The 20,287-nt window shown below is 36.9% G+C and overlaps 1 protein-coding gene across 5 annotated transcripts; it reads left to right on the forward strand.

Moving 5' to 3' along the window:
* The first annotated feature begins 501 nt into the window (after positions 1-501).
* Positions 502-14,988, forward strand: LOC107764484 (phototropin-2-like). Of its 5 annotated transcripts, none has more exons than XM_075238447.1 (24): positions 502-988; positions 1,464-2,094; positions 2,722-2,904; positions 2,992-3,083; positions 3,174-3,444; positions 4,294-4,510; positions 5,130-5,200; positions 5,463-5,569; positions 5,690-5,739; positions 5,829-5,933; positions 6,904-6,963; positions 7,212-7,301; positions 7,712-7,788; positions 8,044-8,128; positions 8,333-8,413; positions 8,908-9,011; positions 9,844-9,893; positions 10,498-10,604; positions 10,939-11,055; positions 11,608-11,659; positions 12,534-12,646; positions 13,880-14,020; positions 14,164-14,276; positions 14,593-14,988. In XM_075238447.1, the coding sequence occupies exons 2-23, from the start codon at positions 1,490-1,492 to the stop codon at positions 14,272-14,274; spliced, it is 2,889 nt and encodes a 962-aa protein (XP_075094548.1). In that variant the 5' UTR covers positions 502-988; positions 1,464-1,489; the 3' UTR covers positions 14,275-14,276; positions 14,593-14,988. The 5 variants fall into 5 exon arrangements, with proteins under 5 accessions (XP_075094548.1, XP_075094547.1, XP_075094546.1 ...); XM_075238446.1 differs by having other exon boundaries at positions 715-988; positions 1,467-2,094; XM_075238445.1 differs by having other exon boundaries at positions 725-988; positions 1,467-2,094; positions 8,044-8,159; positions 8,292-8,413.
* The last annotated feature ends 5,299 nt before the right edge of the window (positions 14,989-20,287 follow it).

Below are 20,287 nucleotides of genomic sequence, written 5' to 3' on the forward strand. Positions count from 1 at the left end.
GTTATTTTAACTACAATATTTATTTTCATTGTTACTTAAATTTTATTATATAGTATCGTTAAATTTGTTGTTATGTAATGACCAAAAGTGTCACGTTATGTAATGATTGATTTGGTGTGGTAGTGTTGTTACCTTGTTTTTTTCCTCTCATTTTGCCCCTAATAGTATTAAATAATTTTATTTTATGTTTTACCTTATATTTTTATATAATAACTCTATCTCGTACCTTATTTTTTCTTTATAGTACCGTAAGTTTTTCCTTCATATTGTTGGTGTATGACATCATGATCGCGGATTGCATACATTAGAATAATATAGTATAATACAATACTATACGATATATTATGAAGCTATACATAAATTATAAAGGTATTTGCATCAAACAAAATAAATTAAACTTTAAGAGTTGCACTTCAATAAGTATGAATACATATCACTTAATTAAGGGGTGTTTCTGTATTTATAATTGCATTGGTACAAACCTCCAAATAATTTTCTTCTGGCAAAAACTCCCTTCTGTATTCCCTTATCAATCTAGAACTTGGGAAGTTTTTACCCAAAGGGTAAAAGAGAAGAAAAGGAGGAGAAGGGGAATTCAAAGTTATAAAGTAGAAAGGGCAACTTTGTCTTTGAAGTTTTAACTAACTACTGTTCTACTGGATATCACATAGAGCGCCATAAGTGGTTATAAACGAGGAGTATCTCACAAAAGTCAAGAGTTGCTCAATTTCAGTAATTGTTTGCTAGCTACTACTAGAAATAGCGGCCACAATTTTGCAACATGGCCCAATTCGTTGTCCTTTTTAATTTTGTGAACGTTATCTTCCCAACATCTACTATTTCTGGTTCTTACTTGCTTCCCTGTCACAATACAAAAACTTGACAGACTAGCTCAGACTTGGAACCTCATTAAACCAAGTATTACTCCCCACTTTCTGCAGAGCTAGTAAAATGTACCCTCTGTTCATATAATCTTATCCCAATTCAGGTTCTTATCTCTCTTAATTTAATACCCTTTTGATTGTATTGCCTTCTGAGACTTTGTCTATTCAGGTTCTTTTCAATCTTTATTGAACACTCTTTACACTGAGTGGCCTAGTTTTTATTTATTTAAGCATTTACGCTTAGTTGGTTCCTTGTGTTAAGTTGAAGAATTATGTTGTTTCTTTTTTGATATGTGTACTTGAATTACATTGCATAAACTGATAGGTTCATTTTTTTCTTTTTTCGGGTCAATGATCACTATTTTTGCAGTTGAAGGAAAAGAGGCATTTGCATGTGCAATGTGCTATGTGACTTTTTGTTTAGTGATGCTTTTGTATTTTGACTTGTTAGTGATGCTATTTCAGTTTTATTGTGTTTCTGTGTGTTAAGTCTTTTATTTAGTCTCTACTTGCTGATTGATGTCTACTAGCTAGAGGTTAATGGTTTAGTTAAAAACTTTTGGTTGTTTTGATGTTAAGAAGGTTGTGTGCTTTGAGGAGCAGAAATGGACTCATCAAGTTCTGGTTATAAAGACCAAAGGAGATCACTTGATGTCTTTGACCCGACATTGACTCGTGAAGGTGGAAAGTCGGCTAGTAGTAGAAATGAGGGTATTGATGTGCAAGAAATTTCAATGAAAGGGGTGGAATCTGGGAACATGGCAGGAACAAATAAGCCAATGAACAAGTGGATGGCCTTTGACCCTAATGGAAAAAAAGGAGAAGATAATGGCAATGCAAATAGTCAGATCCCTAGTGAAACCAGCATAGTAGCAAGGGCTGCAGAGTGGGGATTGACAGTGAGGACAGATGTTGGAGAAGGTAGCTTTCACGCAATTAGCAGAAGCGGAGAAAATTCATTTGCAGATGGGGAAAGAGGCAAGAATTCATTGGAGAAGTATTCAGTCGGATCAACAAGGACATCCGAGGAGTCATATGAAGACACTAAATTTCCTAGAGTTTCTCAGGAGCTGAAGGATGCATTAGCAACACTTCAACAGACATTTGTCGTTTCTGATGCCACAAAACCAGACTGCCCTATTGTTTATGCAAGCAGTGGCTTTTTTACTATGACTGGTTATTCTTCGAAGGAGATTATTGGAAGGAATTGGTAACAGTTTTTCCGCTTAACCTAATGCTTTCTGTATGTTATCCAGCGAATTTGACTGTTATGTAATATAGACACCTTGGGCAGACTAGTGATAAGACTCAATTATAGTCCTTACATTTTGTTCAATCCTTATGTAGCTTTAGGAGGGTGAGAGTGAAATTGTGAGTAAAAGTTTGTGTCTGGACCTCTTTGATCAATAAGTAAGAAATTTTGAACTGGTGAAATTGCAGGACCGTAACTGGAAAAATCATACAATTTGTCCTTATTCTGATGAGTAATTCATATCTCCTGTCATTCAATATAGGAAGTAGCTAGATATCTGGTTCAAACTTTGAATGGGAGCCTTTTGCTAAGAGAAGAATTAAGGGTTTCGACTAACAGACTGTGATTTGCTGCCTGAAGTTAAACTAATTGTCTCAAATTTGTCCTTGTAGCTTGAACCAGCTTTTTCAAGTGATGAAACAGAACAATGTTGCCAAGCCATTAGTTTTTTGTTGATTCTTTGTTCTTTATTAAGATATTCTTCAGATTAGGCTTTACTTTCAGCAGTATTCCCTGATTTGTACTTCTTTGATCATATGGACGATGGAAAAGGAGTTGAAGGTGACCTTGACTTGTTTGATGCAGTCGGTTCCTACAGGGGAAAGATACAGACCAGAAAGAAGTAGAAAAAATCAGAGAAGCTGTGAAAACAGGGAAAAGCTACTGTGGAAGGCTCTTGAACTACAAGAAGAATGGCACTCCTTTTTGGAACCTGCTAACCGTCACCCCCATAAAAGATGACACCGGAAAGACAATCAAGTTTATAGGGTAAAGATGCTTTTGTGGTCCCACATTTTGTTTCCCTATTGTAATATAAAGCATTTTCATCTGATGAAGATAATTCCCGTGTGACAGAATGCAGGTGGAAGTGAGCAAATACACGGAAGGGATTAATGAGAAAGCATTACGACCAAATGGATTGCCCAAGTCTTTAATCAGATATGATGGTATGCACAAGTGTTTGACTTTGCTTCTGTATGCGCAGGTGTTTGACTTTGCTTCTTAAAATATTGAAATTCTTCTTGTTCGTTTCTTAGCTCGTCAGAAGGAAGAGGCTTTAGGTTCCATTACAGAAGTGGTGCAAACCGTGAAAAATCCACGCTCTCATAAGAAGTCCGCGAGTCAGGATGCTAGTTCCAGAACTGATAAAGAGAAGCTACAATTAGATTTTATGCTTCCTAAGTCTGCTGAAACTGAAAGCATGAAAACACCTGGCCGATATACACCTCAGTGGGAAACAACGAGTGATATGTCTGTCCAGGACTCAGATAAAAAGTCTAGAAAATCTGCACGTGTTTCCTTAAAGGGGTGAGTCCTTTGACTTTCACTTTTTCACTCTACTATGTTTTAAAATCAAATTTCATATTAACACTGCTGTACTAGCTCTGGTTTACTAGAACTTTTGCTGGATGTTTTGTTCAATTGTCAGCATGTTCTAATGTTTATTAATGAAACTGGATGTTGCAAGAATGGAATGTACTTAACAGCTTGCATGATATTTTCTCCAACTATGTCAGAGATAGTTACCAGCTTCTCATTCTTTTGTACAGAATGGCTGAAAGTTTGTCCCCTCTCAATAGTTGTAGGGTTTACTCCTCGTACTATTAACTAAAACTCAATTCTGAAGTTAAGTCAGCTTAATTTTTTTGTTTTTGCTGTGTGAACTAATTTGATTCCATAGTGGTCCAAGACTTGATATGTAAAATATACCAAACAAGAGAAATCATTGTCTTCTCGGTTTCTTAGTTCTTGAGGGAAGTAGACGGCACACACACAATGTATTTGTGTTCATTTAATGTTCTTTCCCATTAGTTGCAGAAGAGAATCCCAATGAAGATATCTGAGAATACCAATTACAAAAACTGCAGAAGAATTTTCTTTCATTTCTGTGTAGAAAGCAATTTCGAAGCATTTTCAGATGAACTGTGTGGTTAACTAGATAAAATCACAACTCAGGATACTATATTTAGTTGATAGTTTATTAGATGTGTACCTTCAGTATGCACCTCTTTTCCATGTCTAATTTTTCCTTTAATAACATGTATGTGCTTTGGAAATATAAGCAGGGTTTTGTTAGGTAAACACTTTTTAGCAGCATTAAGCTTTATACCTGCTTCTAGCATTCAGTCTTTTAGAACATGATATTACTTTGTGCAGGTTTAAAGGAAGGTCCTCTAGCATGTCTGCGCCGCTAGAAAATGAACAGAATATTGGACCTGAAATACTAATGACGAAAGACGTAGCACGTACTGACAGCTGGGAGCGTGCTGAACGAGAAAGGGACATACGTCAAGGAATCGACCTTGCGACAACTTTGGAGCGGATTGAAAAGAATTTCGTGATTTCAGATCCCAGACTTCCTGATTGTCCAATTGTAAGATCAAGAAAAAATCTAGTGTGTTCTACTTGATTGGTACCCATCACATTTCACTTTTTGTTTTTAGAATGTCAATGAGGGTATATAGAGAAAAACACATACTCATTAGCTGAGGAGTTATTAGGATAATGGTAGCCAAACTAACAATTTAAAAGCAAATGTAAATGTGAGACATACTACTACAGTACATTTGACATACTCTCATCAGCTTCGGTGCTTGGTTACAAGGCCTCAGGTTTTACCACTTGAGCCAGGCCTCCTCAGCTGCCAGATATGAATTGACTGGCAGTAACATTGCGATAGTGAAGAGAACAAATATAGATGATTATGTGGGCAATCAAGAAAACCTAGTGTAATCATTTGAAAGTTTACATAGGCCATCATTTGCTGCAAATGGACCTAGGTTGTTTTCATCCCCTATATATTATGATATCTATTTCATAATTAGAAAAAAAATTCGTCGTAAAGAACCTTTAAATTGTCTTAAGGGACAAATTATTTTGTACTGAAACAGGGTGCATTAGTATATCTGTTTCATAATTAAGTCAAATTGGTAATTTATATCTTAGCTTCCTGTTGTGCTGGAAACTGAAAGCAGGAGTGCTTGTTTTTTCAGATATTTGCTTCAGATAGTTTTCTTGAACTGACGGAATACACGCGTGAAGAGATCTTAGGAAGAAACTGCCGGTATGAGTTGAATCTTTCTTTATATATCGCATTGACATATATTTGGAGTTCCTATTAGTATGGTCTTGTCAAAGTTGGATGTCTGTAATTAAAAGTTCAAGAAATCTCTTCCCTTCTTTTATTTTATTGCACTAGTTAGTAGTTCACTGCCTATCTATGCAAAGAAACAAAGAAATCTGATAATTCGTTGTTTTATGGGTTTTGCTTTCTGATTTGCTTCCCACCATGTAAATTTAATCTAATAAGATTTCCAATTCTTCAGATTTCTTCAAGGACCTGAAACAGATCAAGCAACAGTTCAAAAGATACGAGATGCCATAAGAGAACAAAGAGAAATTACTGTGCAATTAATTAATTATACAAAGAGCGGTAAACTATCTCACTTTGTGTTTTGAGAAGTGAAATGGAATGGAACATGCATTTTGTTCTATTAACTAGACGTTACTACACTATAACTAGACGTTACTTCACGTGAGTAAATATTTTCAGGGAAGAAGTTCTGGAATTTATTTCACTTGCAACCTATGCGTGATCAGAAGGTGATCTTTCTGTCTACTTTCCTGAAACATGTTGTAAAAATTTGACAATTTTCTGCTATTTGGCTGATTTCGGTACTTCACATTTGCAGGGAGAACTACAATATTTCATCGGTGTTCAGTTAGATGGAAGTGATCATCTGGAACCACTAAGAAACCGCCTCTCAGAACAAACTGAACAAAGCAGTGCTAAGTTGGTAAATTTCTGTCACTCGTCTTTGGGGAATCTGTACCTGTGATATTATGGTCGACAACTAGTTATTAGCATATGTTCTACCTGGGAAGGCTAGCTTTCTTTTCTTTATTTATTTTCTCTATTGTGATTGCCATTCTATTTCTAGTCAATGTGGTAGTGAATAAGAAAAGTGACCCCAGTTAGTGAATATTTGTAAAGCAATTGTTGAAAGAAGAACACAAGCCTTTTGGCTGGTTCATTTTTCTTTCCTTAATGAATTTGAATTATGCAAATGTATCCTCCCAAAGCCAGTAAGATTACACTTTATTACAGAATTAAATTCTAGGATTTTTAGAAGCTTGCATATACAAACAAAGCATAAAAAATAAGACTTTTCTTTTGTTTTTGTCGAGATAAAATGAACTCGGACTTCTGCCTCTGTCACACAAAGTTAGGGTCGCCTATATAAATCCTTTGAACAAGGATGTTCCATTTAGAATTTTAGTTTTGCCTCTTGATAAGGTTTTCTCAGGAATGCATCCACTGCAGTGTTGATATGCTTTCTTTAGTGTTTTGTAACAATACTCTATTCATCCTATTTTAATGATCGTCTTTCTCTAGTCTGTCTTAAGTCACTCCCTTTTCCCCAATTGACCTAGTTTCTCTTCTCAAAAGAATCCAAATCTTTTAAATCAATTGAAACTTGTTTCATTGGAGCTTTAGCAGCTTTAGCCTAAAAATCCTGTCGACAAAATGCTTCATTTTCTGATGTTCTAGCTGTTAATCTCGATATATTTCTTCCTTCAAATAATGGAACATTCGGGAGTTGTTTCCTTAATCTCCTGCACTAGCCAAATGAGTTACCTGAATCGGACGGAAGGATTGACTAATAATATCCAAATAGTTAACTAGAACTTGTCAAATTATTGTGTTTCTCTCCAATTTGCAAGTACAGATCTTTTCAGTTAGTAACCAACAGACTTCTCTTGCAGGTCAAAGCTACTGCAGAAAATGTAGATGAAGCAGTTCGAGAACTTCCTGATGCCAACTCGGTAAGGTATTCCTTTCACTCCGAATTGGATTCAGATAATCTTTGTCATGTGATTTTTTGTCTAATAATGATTATTATGCATAATTATCTTTTCATGGATAGTGCTATGTTAAAATATTCATGCCTTTAGAATGGTCAATAAAAGTTTAATCAAATCCATTTTTTAGCATTTAGATTTTTATTGAGACCGTTGTCACAAAAAGTTAAGAAAATGTAATACAGCTGACATGAACCCTCTAATACTTTCAGAAACCTGAAGACTTGTGGGCTTTGCATTCTAAACCTGTCTATCCACGGCCTCACAAAAGGGATAGTGCTTTATGGACCGCAATACAGAAGGTACACAATTTTTTGCGTTCTCCCTATCAAATCTAATGTTTTTCTATGCCTTGGGAGAACAGCTGATATTTCTTTGTTTATGATTAAAGACTATGGCTCTCATATGATATGCGTATTGAGTGCTAGATCAAGTAGGAGACAGTTTCTTCCCAGTAATGTTTATATACACCTGTAAGTGTTAAGACACTTGAAACAAGGGTGTCTGCTGCTTTTATGCTATTTTATGAAGTATGTGGCGCGACCTACTAAAGCATGTAAGACAGAAGAGAGACTAGTATTTAACAGTAAAAACTATGCTTTTAGTATATAATTTGAATTTTTACATCTTCTTTTAGACATATATTACTTTTTATTCTCATTGCATTTTGCATTAGTTCTCCCTGTTTCTTACTTAAGTTTTAACCTTGCAGATCACTGCAAATGGCAAAAGAATAGGGCTCAATAACTTTAAACCCGTCCGACCTTTGGGTTGTGGAGATACTGGAAGGTACTTCAATCTTTTGATGTTACTTGTTCACAAAATGCTCCATTCCTCATTGGCACTATGTTCAACCTACATTTACCAAATTCTAGTGACATCCTACTGCCTTTCCGATGCTAAAGTGTAGAAATATTATTGTGAGGACTTATATCATTGAACTTAATGACGACTTTCTTGAAGTGCTCATCACAAGAAAGAGAAACAAAAGTGACCAGAAAGACTCTAAACACCATCTGAAAGTGCTTATTCTCTTCTTTGCAGTGTCCATTTGGTGGAACTGAAAGGTACAGGAGAACTTTTTGCTATGAAGGCAATGGATAAATCCATTATGCTCAACCGTAATAAGGTCTGGATGCCAGAGAAATTTTACTGCATCAGTATATTGAGCATTTAGTATATTGAACTTTTTGCTGTTGCATTCTAATCCTTGATGGCCTTTGGCTTTACATTCCAAACACATGACCTCACATTTCCCTTCCTACATCGGGGTATTTGGTATCTTCTCTCAGACCTTATATATGAAAACAAATTAATGGTGCATAATTTACAGGTACATCGAGCATGCGTTGAAAGGGAAATCATAGCTCTCCTTGATCATCCTTTCCTTCCAGCACTATATTCATCATTCCAGGTAACTATTTAACTCTAGACTATTATCGTAAACCAGCTGTAACTTAAGATTATCTGTAAATATGCAAGTTAGTATTGTAGCAAAGACACTATGAGTACGCTGAAACATACCTGCATCTTCAAAAATACAACCCCGCTAACTAATTCCTTTTTCACAATATTCTCGGCATATATGAGATTTAGTTTAATATTATTATGTTTCATGCTAAGTCAATCAATTGAATATCCTTTTCGTCTTTCTCTTCTTTATTTTTTGGAATTTTTACAGTTCTAAATTATAGTTATCCTTTTTTTTTTTATCTTAATGAGTGTCAGGTCATATTTTTTTCTAAATTTCATACTCGGTTATAAAGCCTGTTGAAAATACTTTCTTGCATCGCCTTTGGATTTCTGACAAATACATTATCTTGCATTGTTTAAACAACGTTATACTGATTTGTGCTTTAAGAACTGAAATATCCTGATGAACTTAACACATCTTTATTTTTTAATCAGACAGAAACACATGTTTGCCTAATAACAGACTTCTGTCCTGGAGGAGAGTTATTTGCTTTGCTTGACAGACAGCCTATGAAAATATTTAAAGAGGAATCAGCAAGGTACTTATCTTTTAATTGAACTTGCTCCACACTTGATTAGACTAAGCTCTATAACATCTTACATGGTTCAAGATGTGTTTAAGTTCGGTGTTCCAACCTGACAAAGCTTCTTCATAATCATTTGTATTTTGTTAAGTTATGCTTCTAGCTTCTTTTTTTTAAGAAAGAAAGTAATGTTTCCAGTTCTTTCCATGCTCTTTATATCGTCATTCTCCTATAATAGACTCACACATGAGAGAAGGACTTATGATATATCCTTTTTACTTGAGTTTTAATTGTTTGAAGGAACATCTAGGACATTGCTGTGATTGGAAAAGGAAAGAGAATCTTAGATATTATTAAGCAGCTCTTTAAGGACTATAAATTATACACATCGATATCTCATGAGTAGACTTTGTGCTATTATCTGTTCTATAGGCCAGTTCAGTTTCCTTTTTATTCTGCTTATTCTCCACTGGTAAAGATGTGTATACAATATGGATTACCTCCCTCTTTGGAGACTGAGGTCAAATAGGTGAACTATTGATACTCAAAGAATGTGCCTTTCGTGGAATATTTGGTGAATAAATAATCATACAAAGAATATACTTTTCATTGGCATAAAGCTGTTAAAAAAGAAATTGTTCCTTTCGTGGAATATTTGGTGAATAAATAATCATACAAAGAATATACTTTTCATTGGCATAAAGCTGTTAAAAAAGAAATTGTTCTTCCATAAATTTTCTGAGTTAAGATGTAAAGAGCTGGAAAATTTTGAGATTCTCTCAAATTTGTACCAGCAAGCATGCAATCATGTTTATCAACTCATGTATTTACCAACAATTTTTTCCAGGTTTTATGCAGCAGAGGTCCTAATTGGCTTGGAGTATCTCCATTGTTTGGGTATTCCATCTACCTTTTGGGTCAAGCCTTCTCCATTTGTTGCTTTTTCCTATTTGTTGTTTAGATTTTGAGGAACTTGGATACACTCGTTTCTCTGTAATGAATACACAGCTTAACCTAAAAGCAGTCTTGGACATTGGCTTTGGTACATTTTATGGTTGGACTTTTTAGGACCAGATAGCTAAAGATAGTATGGCAAGCTTCAATCGCCAATTTGCTATAGTCTTGTGACATAAGATATTAGTCCTTACTGAGAAGTTTCCTTATAACCATGACCAGCAATGGAAAGCGTGATAGGTAACGACATTACGTTTTAGGACACTTGTAAAATTTGACAAGAGGAATGACTGGTAAAAAACTGCAGGTACAGAAAAGACTCTTTGTGAAAGTAAAAAGGTAGCAAAAGTGAAGTCCTTATTGATTCAAGAAATAGTCATACTGAGCAATTCTCTTCATAAGACTGCAAAATCAAGATATATTAATGTTTCTATCAGGCAAAAGATAGAGAGGTTCATCAAGGGAGGGATAGTAATAGGAGCATCCATTTCTAAGGTATATGATTAATGGTTGTCGTTCATTCATTTCGTCTATTCTCATGTTACAGGAATAATATACCGGGACCTGAAACCAGAAAATATCCTTCTTCAGGCAGATGGGCATCTCGTATTAACTGACTTTGATCTTTCTTTCAAGACATCCTGTAAACCTCAAGTACGCTTCGGTTTATACAGTTTTCTTTACTATTCATCGTAATTTCCCACTAAATGAACTCCTGCTGCTGAAGAATGAAGATATCTCTCGCAGTAATTTATATTTTTAGGTTAAACGTATCATCAAAGTATTTGAATGATATCAAAAAGTAATAAATGGATGGTAAACGGAAGAATAAGAGGAAAAAGCAAACCTATGAACTGTCCTTCGATTGATTCAAGCAAACTGTTATTTTTTATATCCAATAACGTTTCTTTCCGGTGCTTTCTCTGTATTTTTCTATACCTGATTGTTATTATCTGTTCATAATATTAAAGTGACTTATATCTCTCAGGTGATAAAGCATCCTCCCTCAAAGAGAAGGTCTAGGAGTACTCCACCACCAACATTTGTGGCAGAACCAATTTCGCAGTCAAATTCATTTGTTGGTACTGAAGAATACATAGCTCCGGTAAAGTAAACTATCAGAGAAGTTGACTTTTGCGCAATATATACTCCATGAATTCATCCATGTTACAAATTGCATGCACTTGTTCCATAACTGGAGAAAAATATGGATCTTCTCTAGAATTTTTGTCTTTCGGAGAACTAAACATCACCCAATGAAGAGTTATGTATAAGCAGCTATTTTGTTTCTGTTTCTAAATCACATAGCGATTGCAAATCCTGCTTATGAAACTGCTCCGCAATTTACTATACTATATAATTTCTTCTTGGTTCCTAATTCTTGAATATTTTTTCCTTCAGATATGTTTACACTTACAGTTTCTTTCTTTGCTTCTGTGAAACTAAATATCATCTGTAGAAATTAATCAGATCCGAGGAGTTCTGACTTGTGGCTTACTTTTGAAGCCGATAACTGGATTGATATTTGTAGAATAACATATATTTTAATTTTCCCATTTTCCGGTTTGTAGGTGATAAGTGAAATTTACTCTAACTCACTCTACCAGCGAGAGATAATTATAATTGTCTGATGTATTTCTAAATGACTTGATTTCAGGAAATCATCACAGGAGCTGGTCACAGTAGTGCAATCGACTGGTGGGCTTTAGGTGTGCAAGAAACAAATTCATGACTTTTAGTTCAGTCCATTAAATTATTTCTTGCAGTTTTGTTGTTAGTGATGCTTTAGATATTCTTGAAACAAAACATACAGGGCAATATTTGTAAAAATCACTCCAGAAACCTTGCATATTCTTGAGCTATTTTTCATCTCCTTTTCGCGCACCAAGCTTCAAATCTTTATTGTCTTATTATCTGAAAAATCTTTAGTGTTAGTTTTGCATAGTCCCGACCTCCATGCTGAAGCATTGTTGTTTGGCCTAAAATGACTTCTTTTCAAGTTCCACTCAGAGGTATTCATCTTCGGCATGGGGTGTGATTGTTTCTTGGATGAATCTGGTGAAACCCACAGTTCTTTTTAATGTAGAAAAAAAACCATAGTACAAGAGTAGACATGGTTTTCTAAGAAAAATTAAATCATTCTTATTTTTGGTTTACCAATCAGTTTTTTTTTTTCTTTTTTCGTTGGCCCATACCTACATGTACTTTAAGGAGGGCACAACCACAAATATAGTTTGCCACCTGTCCCATTAAAGATGACCTTGTTTGAGCTACATAGAGTTTAAGAGCAAGATCTTTTAATAGAAAAGTAGTAGCATATTTCAGTTTGAATTGTGGAGGGAGGAAAGTTTAGCTATTTTAGGAAATGGGTTGTTTTTTTTGCAATGAACCCAAAGGATAGTCGCTCAGTTTCTTGTGACGGAGTATGTAGTACTTTTGGATGATATCCAATGGGTGCACCTGACAATAATCAACATTGCCAGGGATATTTTTTTCTGTTTGATTTGCTCTTAGTGATATTAGAGGTGATTTACTTAGCTTCACACACTTCTACTTCTGTAAACTCTTTTGTTTGGAGTGCAGGTATCTTGCTTTATGAGATGCTCTATGGGCGCACACCATTTAGAGGAAAGAATAGGCAGAAGACATTTGCCAACATCCTAAACAAGGACCTCACCTTCCCAAGCAGCATTCCGGTAAATTTACTTTCTTTTGACCATCTATATTATTTAAGATGGTCTTTTGTCTTTCCCTTGTTTTCTGTACTATATATTTCCTTCTTTCCTTTTTTTTCTTCTTTTTATGGGGAATGTTTGATGAGCTAACCATTAGCATACAAGAGAGGTTCTATGGTGCAGGTTGTTCGCGAATGATATTGTGTTAGTTGACGAAACTAGTGAGGAGTCAACCAAAATATTGAACTATAGAGAGGCACTGGGTATTTGGATAAGTAAAATAGAATATACGCACTTCCAGTTTGGTCTCCATAAGAAAAATGAAGCTGAAGTAAGATTAAACGGGACTATGGTGCCTAAATGAAGCAATTCAGATATTTTGGCCTAGTGTTCCAGGAGAATGGTATGACACATAAAGATGTAACATGTATAATTTAAATAAATGACCGAAATGGAGGAGTACTACACCCTTGCTATGTGATTGGAAGATATCTATCAAAGTGACCAGTTGTGGGACTAAGTAACTATATTATATTGGGAGTGAATGTTAGGCCTTAGAGGCCCACACGTATATACAAGATGAGTATCGTAGAAATATTGATGGAGATATGGATGCAATCATACAAGATTAGAGAAGATCATATCTGACAGAAAATACTAGTAGCCCATATGGAGAATAAAACTAGATAAGATTATCGGAGATTACTTTACTATGTCTTGCGTAGACCTCCAACTACACCGGGCTGTAGGTGCGACCATATGATGATCTAAGATGTTAAATGTAGGCATATGATTACATGGATAGAAGTTGTCTAAAGACTTGTGATCCTCAAAATCCATGTGGACTTAGCGAAGAACAGAAACAAAATTGAAGCAAAATATCCATAGAGGTAATACCAACTAGTTGGGAGGCTTAGTCATGTTGGTCGCATTTGTACGCTTACAGTTTGCCAAGAGTCTTTTGGTTTGTACTAAGATTTGTATGTCAGTGTAGGGATATAGTGTAACACGTAGAGAACATCTACTGTTAGAGACAAAAATGATGAGTATTAAAATGAAACAGGTCTAAAAAAACAGAAGAGAATTACCAATCCTGACTAGTTCCCTGAGTTGTTGTTACTGTAGTCAATGGAATTTCACTCAAAAAATTACAATTGCAAATTAAATGAGATTATTTTATTTGCTTATGGGAAAGAATTTGTGAAAACTTCGATTAGAAACAAATGAAAACATCTTTATATCTATGAGTTGCAGGTAAGCCTTGCAGCTAGGCAGTTGATCCATGCTTTGCTAAATAGAGATCCAGCCAACCGTTTAGGATCAAATGGTGGTGCAAGTGAGATCAAAGAGCATCCTTTCTTCCGTGGAATAAATTGGCCGCTAATTCGCTGCATGGTAGTAAAATCTTCTTACCTTCTAACAAATGGCTGTAAAGTTCAATTGAATTCAAGCTTTTCTACAAGTCTTCACAACATTATCAGAACTTTCTGTTTCCTAACAATGTGGTTGCATGTGTTATATCTGTTCTTTGGCTACAGACTCCACCACCACTAGACGCACCTCTTCAGATAATTGGAAAAGAATCAGGCACCAAGGATATTGACTGGAATGATGACGGAGTACTTGATCAACCGATGGACTTATTCTAGAGGTATTTGCATCCAGCATTGACTAGACCGTTCTGAACACCCCCCCCCCCCCCCCCCCCGCGCGAACTTTTTCATAACTTTGACTATATATTATTGGCATTGCTATGTTTTAACATCAAAACTTTCAACAGCCTAATTCATATAACAAGTTATATGAACTTAAAGGCTTGGCAATACCATACTGCACACTAAAAGCAGAATTCAGATCATTTCACCTCATTTCAAAGGACAGTGACCTTCTTTCTTGAGCATTAAGCGAGTACAATCGTTTTGCCTTTGCGTGATTTTAACCTTTTCTTTTACGCATATAAATTGCAGGATTGTTTTCTATCAACCGTAAAAGACATGTATCTGGAACTAGTTATGAGCCATTTACAAAGGAGGGACATTCTTGATTGATGAAGGAATTCCATGTTGTATAGAAGCAAGTTTTAGCCCCTCTTTTTGATATTTTGCTCTCCTTTTGGCTTTAAGGACCTTGTTCTTATTTAAGTTTCGACGTACTCAAGGAAGGCTATTTACATAGAATGGTGTGAGTAATAGGGAAACTTTGTAGGTTTTGTCGGTAAACTTGTCTAATCTTGTATCATAGGATAAAGATGTAATTGAGTCAAAATCAATAAGCTGCTATCTTGTAAACTAAATCATATATATTGTACTGGAAGCAGCTTCAACCAGTTACTACTATGCAAAATAAATTGATTAATCGAGCTATGATCATTGTTTTCACTCATTTAGACATGAATACTCTACAAATTTTTACATGTTATCATTTGACCTTTCTGTTAAATTAGATGTTAATTGTTTTCACACATTCTTTCTCCTTATTATTAAGTTTTAAAAAAAAATCATTATAACTTCTTTCAGCTTATTGTGATTGAAATTTGTCAAACTATACACATAATGTCAAAACTTATAGAATATACTTATTATATAGTGCATATTGTGGTTGGTATGGAGAATCACTTTACTGAAATGCGAGCTTGTGAATTTACGAACGTTTAAATATTTACGTACTATTTTATTGTGTTGCTTGGTTTATTAATCCTAAGTTATGATTGATCTAAGGTTTGGAAAGATTGTTAATTTCATCGGTTATTGGTTTTATTATTTGCAGAGTATATAATTGTATACGGTCAAAACTGGTTTCGACCTTCGTATGATTAGTCAAGATTGGAACATAATGGACCGAAGGTCATTTTCATAATATCGAGATGAGATCTGAATCCAGGTTACCAAGCTCAAATTTCTGGGACCGATCAAATACCGAGCTCGAAGACATTACTGAGCTTGAGTCCAAATCGAACTATGAAGTGAAGCAGTGTCATCAAGCTTAAGAGCCAGAGACCGACCAATATCAAGCCCGATTCGATACCGAGCCCCGAGTCAATATCGAGCTCGAGTCAATATCGAGCTCGAGTTAATATCGAGCTCTAAATCTAGAAATCGACCGATACCAAATCCGACCAAGATTGAGCCAAGAGAACAAGAGCCGTTACAGCCGCATTAAGGGAGAGAATCTCGGCGGAAATTAGGGAAAAATTAATTTATCATGGGATCCCCACTATGTATTTTTAATTATATCTAAAGTAGGATTCCTCCACTATAAGAGGGATAGCCACTATTTTTGTAAGGGGATCGAACATTAAGGCATTCATACACTCTCATATTATTGATATTCACAGAGGAAAACATACTGATATTCATATAGAGATTATCCTTTTTTTGGGTTTTGTATATTGATTCGTCTTATTTGTTCATAAACCGTTTTTCACTCGATTTGTTTTGTATTTCATTCTTTATACAGTCAATACTCAATATATTTTTACTTACTTTCCGATTTGTGCCAAGTTATACCACGTATCCTTAGAACTACGTATAAATTTAACTATATCCGTTTTTCAGGAAAATAATTTGGCACCCACTGTGGGGCTAAGGATAACAGTGGTTATTTGGTACGAATCTCCTGCAAAACACAACATTTTACACTTGCTCTTGGAAGTATCTTTGATTTCAAATTGAAAACGACGAATTCTTAATTAATGGCCCTACCTATCGACAATGAAGCTGGCCTTCAAGATGAAAAAAACAACTTAACCCCCAGGGGTGGAAGGCCACTCGTCGATCCTGTTGGATCTCCGGTCGAAGAGCCAATAGACGTTAATTCACATGCGGCCATCGAGGCGAACCAGCGTTTTCGACCCCGAAAATAGCATTTATGGTGGAACTCGTTCTGCAGCTCGAAATACCCAAAACGCTGAGGAAACGGAATCAGCTTGTGTATGATTTTCGAGATGTTGCAAGCTCAACAAGTAGCAATAGCCCAGTTGCAGAGCCAAACCCAGGCACCGACCAGACTCGAGCCCAGTCCACCCCAAGAAGTCACCCATAAAACGGGGCCAGCTATAGTAAGATCAAATGAGCAAGAATTGGGGACTAATCCCAAAATTGTCAAGATGTTCGAAGAACTGACAAAACGAATATGATCAGGAGAAAAGAGGATCGAAGCAAACGACAAAAAAGTGAAAACGTATAACTCCAGGGTTGATCAGATCCCGGGGGCACCGCCGATATTGAAGGGCTTAGATTCCAAAAAATTGTACAAAATCCTTCCCCCCCGAGCGCGGCTCCTAAACCAATCCCAAAGAAGTTTCGCATGCCCGAAATTCCTAAATATAATAGAACGATTGATCCCAACGAACATGTCACCTCTTACACATGTGCCATTAAAGGGAATGATCTAGAGGACGATGAGATCGAATCTGTATTATTGAAAAAATTCGGTGAAACCCTGTCGAAGGGAGCAATGATATGGTATCATAATTTACCGTCTAACTCTATCGATTCTTTTGCTATGCTTGCAGATTCTTTCGTAAAAGCACACGCTGGAGCCATAAAGGTCGAGACCAGGAAGTCGGACCTTTTCAAGGTAAGGCAGAAGAACAGCGAGATGCTAAGAGAATTAGTATCTCGTTTCCAAACGGAACGATAGATCTACCACCGGTCACTGACGTTTGGGCTGTACAAGCTTTCACTCAAGGACTGAATGAACGGAGCTCCATGGCTTCACGACAGTTGAAGCAGAATTTGATCGAGTACCCGGCTATTACTTGAGCCGATGTACATAATCGATATCAATCGAATGTCAGAGTTGAAGACGACCAGTTGGGGTCTAGGTCCGTTATTAAAAGGGATATCGACCGAGAACCAAGGTCAAATAAGGATCGATATCGGCCGTACAACGGAGATCATAGGGGTAGCGAACCTTCATGCAACCCCGTACAAGGCGAAATGAGAAATGATCGAGGCCAAGGGTTCCGAGGGCTGATGAACAGGAATGGGTTCGACAGGCATACCGGACCTAAGTAAGCACCATGGTTATCAGAGTATAACTTCAGCATCGATGCATCTGCCATCGTGTCGGCTATCGGACACATCAAAGATACTAAATGGCCTCGACCTCTGTAGATCGATCCTGCCCAGAGGAATCCCAATCAAATGTGTGAATATCATGGCACTCATGGCCATAGAATAGAAGATTGCAGGAAACTGAGAGAGGAGGTAACCCGGTTATTCAATAAAGGGCACCTTCGAGAATTTTTAAGTGACAGGGCCAAAAACCATTTCAAAAACAAGGATTTCAGTGGACAAAACGAACAAGAAGAGCCATAACACATCATCCACATGATCATTGGTGGGATCGATACCCCCTAGGGGCCGGTGCTTAAACGCACTAAGATGTCGATTGTAAGAGAAAAGCGATCTCGGACTCAGTATTACTCCCCTGAAGGAACCTTGTCCTTTAATAACGAAGACGCAGAAGGAATCATGCAACCACATAACGATGCACTGGTAATATCTGTACTTATGAATAAAACTCAAGTTAAATGTGTGTTAATTGATCCAGGTAGTTCGGCTAACATCATTCGATCGAGGTTCATAAAGCAACTCGATCTATAGGACCAGGTCGTGCCCGCAACCTTGGTACTAAACGGATTCAATATGGTATGTGAAACTACTAAGGGAAAAATAATCCTGCCAGTTAACGTGGCCGGGACCGTCCAAGAAATGAAGTTCCACGTGATCGAAGGCGATATGAGATACAACTCCTTGTTCGGAAGACCATGGATCCACAATATGAGGGTTGTACCCTCGACCCTCCACCAGGTTTTAAAGTTCCCAACATCAGAAAGAATCAAAACGGTCTAAGGGGAGCAACTGACCACAAAAGAAATGTTTGCCATCGATGAAGTGATTCCGATATCACCATTATCATCAGCAAAAGGATCGGATTCGAAGGAGGAACGGAATACCAAATAGCAATCACAAACGTCTGCTTCGATCCAATTAGAGAATCAAAAGACTGACGAAGATGATGAACATGGGGTCCATTGATCCTTCGTAGTTCCCGATGATTCCGACGCTACCCAATCAACGGTTAAAGAACTAGAGCAAGTCATGCTAATCGAATATCTGCCCGAACGAAAGGTATACCTGGGCACGGGGTTAAATCCCGAGCTCAGGAAAAAACTTGTTCAATTTCTTATAGCTAACATGGATTGTTTCGCTTGGTCCCATCTTGACATGACAGGGATCCCACCGGGAATCACCACTCATAAGCTAAGATTGGACCCAAAGTTCCACCCGATAAAACAAAAAAGAAGGCCCCAGTCCGAGGTCAAACATGCCTTCATCAAAGACGAGGTAACCAAACTTCTTAAAATAGGGTCCATTCGGGAAGTAAAATACCTCGAGTGGCTAGAAAATATGGTGGTAGTCCCTAAAAAGGGGAACAAACTTAGAATGTGTATAGATTATAAAGACCTGAATAAAGCATGCCCTAAGGATTCTTTCCCTTTGCTTAATATCGATCGTATGATCGACGCCACGGCCGGCCAGGAGACTATTAGCTTTCTCGATGCCTATTTTGGGTACAACCAAAAATAGATGAACCCGGAGGATCAGGAAAAGACCTCATTTATCACTAAGTACGGGACTTACTATTATAATGTAATGTCATTCGGCCTAAAAAATGTTGGTGCAACTTATCAACGCCTAGTAAACAGAATGTTCGAAAAGCAAATAGGAAAATCAATGGAGGTTTATATTGATGACATATTAGTTAAATCCCTGCGAGCAGAGGACCATTTAAAGCATTTGCAACAAACTTCCGACATACTAAGGGAGTACAATATGAAGCTCAATCCCGAAAAATGTGCTTTCGGGGTTGGCTCGGGTAAGTTTCTCGGTTTCATGGTGTCCAATCGAGGAATCGAGATTAACCCCGATAAAATCAAAGCAATCGAGGACATCACAGTGGTAGATAATGTAAAAGTCGTGCAAAGGCTAACGGGACGGATAGCCGCCCTAGGACGATTCATTTCGAGATCCTTGGATAGGAGCCACCGATTTTTCTCTTTGCTTAAAAAGAAAAGCAATTTTTCATGGACTCCGGAATGTCAGCAGGCTTTGGAAGAGCTAAAATGGTATTTATCGAGCCCTTCGTTGCTCCATACCCCGAAGACAGACGAATAACTTTATCTGTATCTAGCTGTCTCAGAGACAGCGGTAAGTGGAGTCCTAATTCAAGAAGAACGAGGTACGTAATTCCCTATTTATTATGTCAGTAAAACTTTAGGTGAGGCCGAAACTAGATATCCACACTTAGAAAAATTAGCGCTTGCCTTAATAAGTGCCTCTAGGAAACTAAAACCATATTTTCAGTGCCATCCGATATATGATGTAACAACTTATCCACTACGAAATATTTTACACAAACCTGAGCTTTCAGATCGATTGGCCAAATGGGCCATAGAGATCGGCGGGTACGACATCGAGTATCGACCTCGAACCGCTATCAAATCTCAAATCTTAGCGGTCTCCGTGGTTGAATTTAAGCCGGCCTTCGTACCCGAGATTGAAAAAGAATTACTGATAAAATTGGGTACCTTTTCGGGAGTCTGGACCCTCTTTACGAACGGTGTCTCAAACACAAAGGGGTCCGAACTGGGCA

This window comes from Nicotiana tabacum, chromosome 19 (assembly GCF_000715075.1).
Source record: "Nicotiana tabacum cultivar K326 chromosome 19, ASM71507v2, whole genome shotgun sequence".
In the NCBI taxonomy this organism is placed as follows: Eukaryota; Viridiplantae; Streptophyta; class Magnoliopsida; order Solanales; family Solanaceae; genus Nicotiana; species Nicotiana tabacum.

Coding starts and splice junctions, on each gene's coding strand:
- LOC107764484 (XM_075238445.1), top strand. CDS start 1,490: ATGGACTCATCAAGTTCTGGTTATAAAGACCAAAGGAGATCACTTGAT. Junction 2,905..2,991: donor AAGACAATCAAGTTTATAGG/GTAAAGATGCTT, acceptor CCCGTGTGACAG/AATGCAGGTGGAAGTGAGCA. Junction 4,511..5,129: donor GACTTCCTGATTGTCCAATT/GTAAGATCAAGA, acceptor TTGTTTTTTCAG/ATATTTGCTTCAGATAGTTT.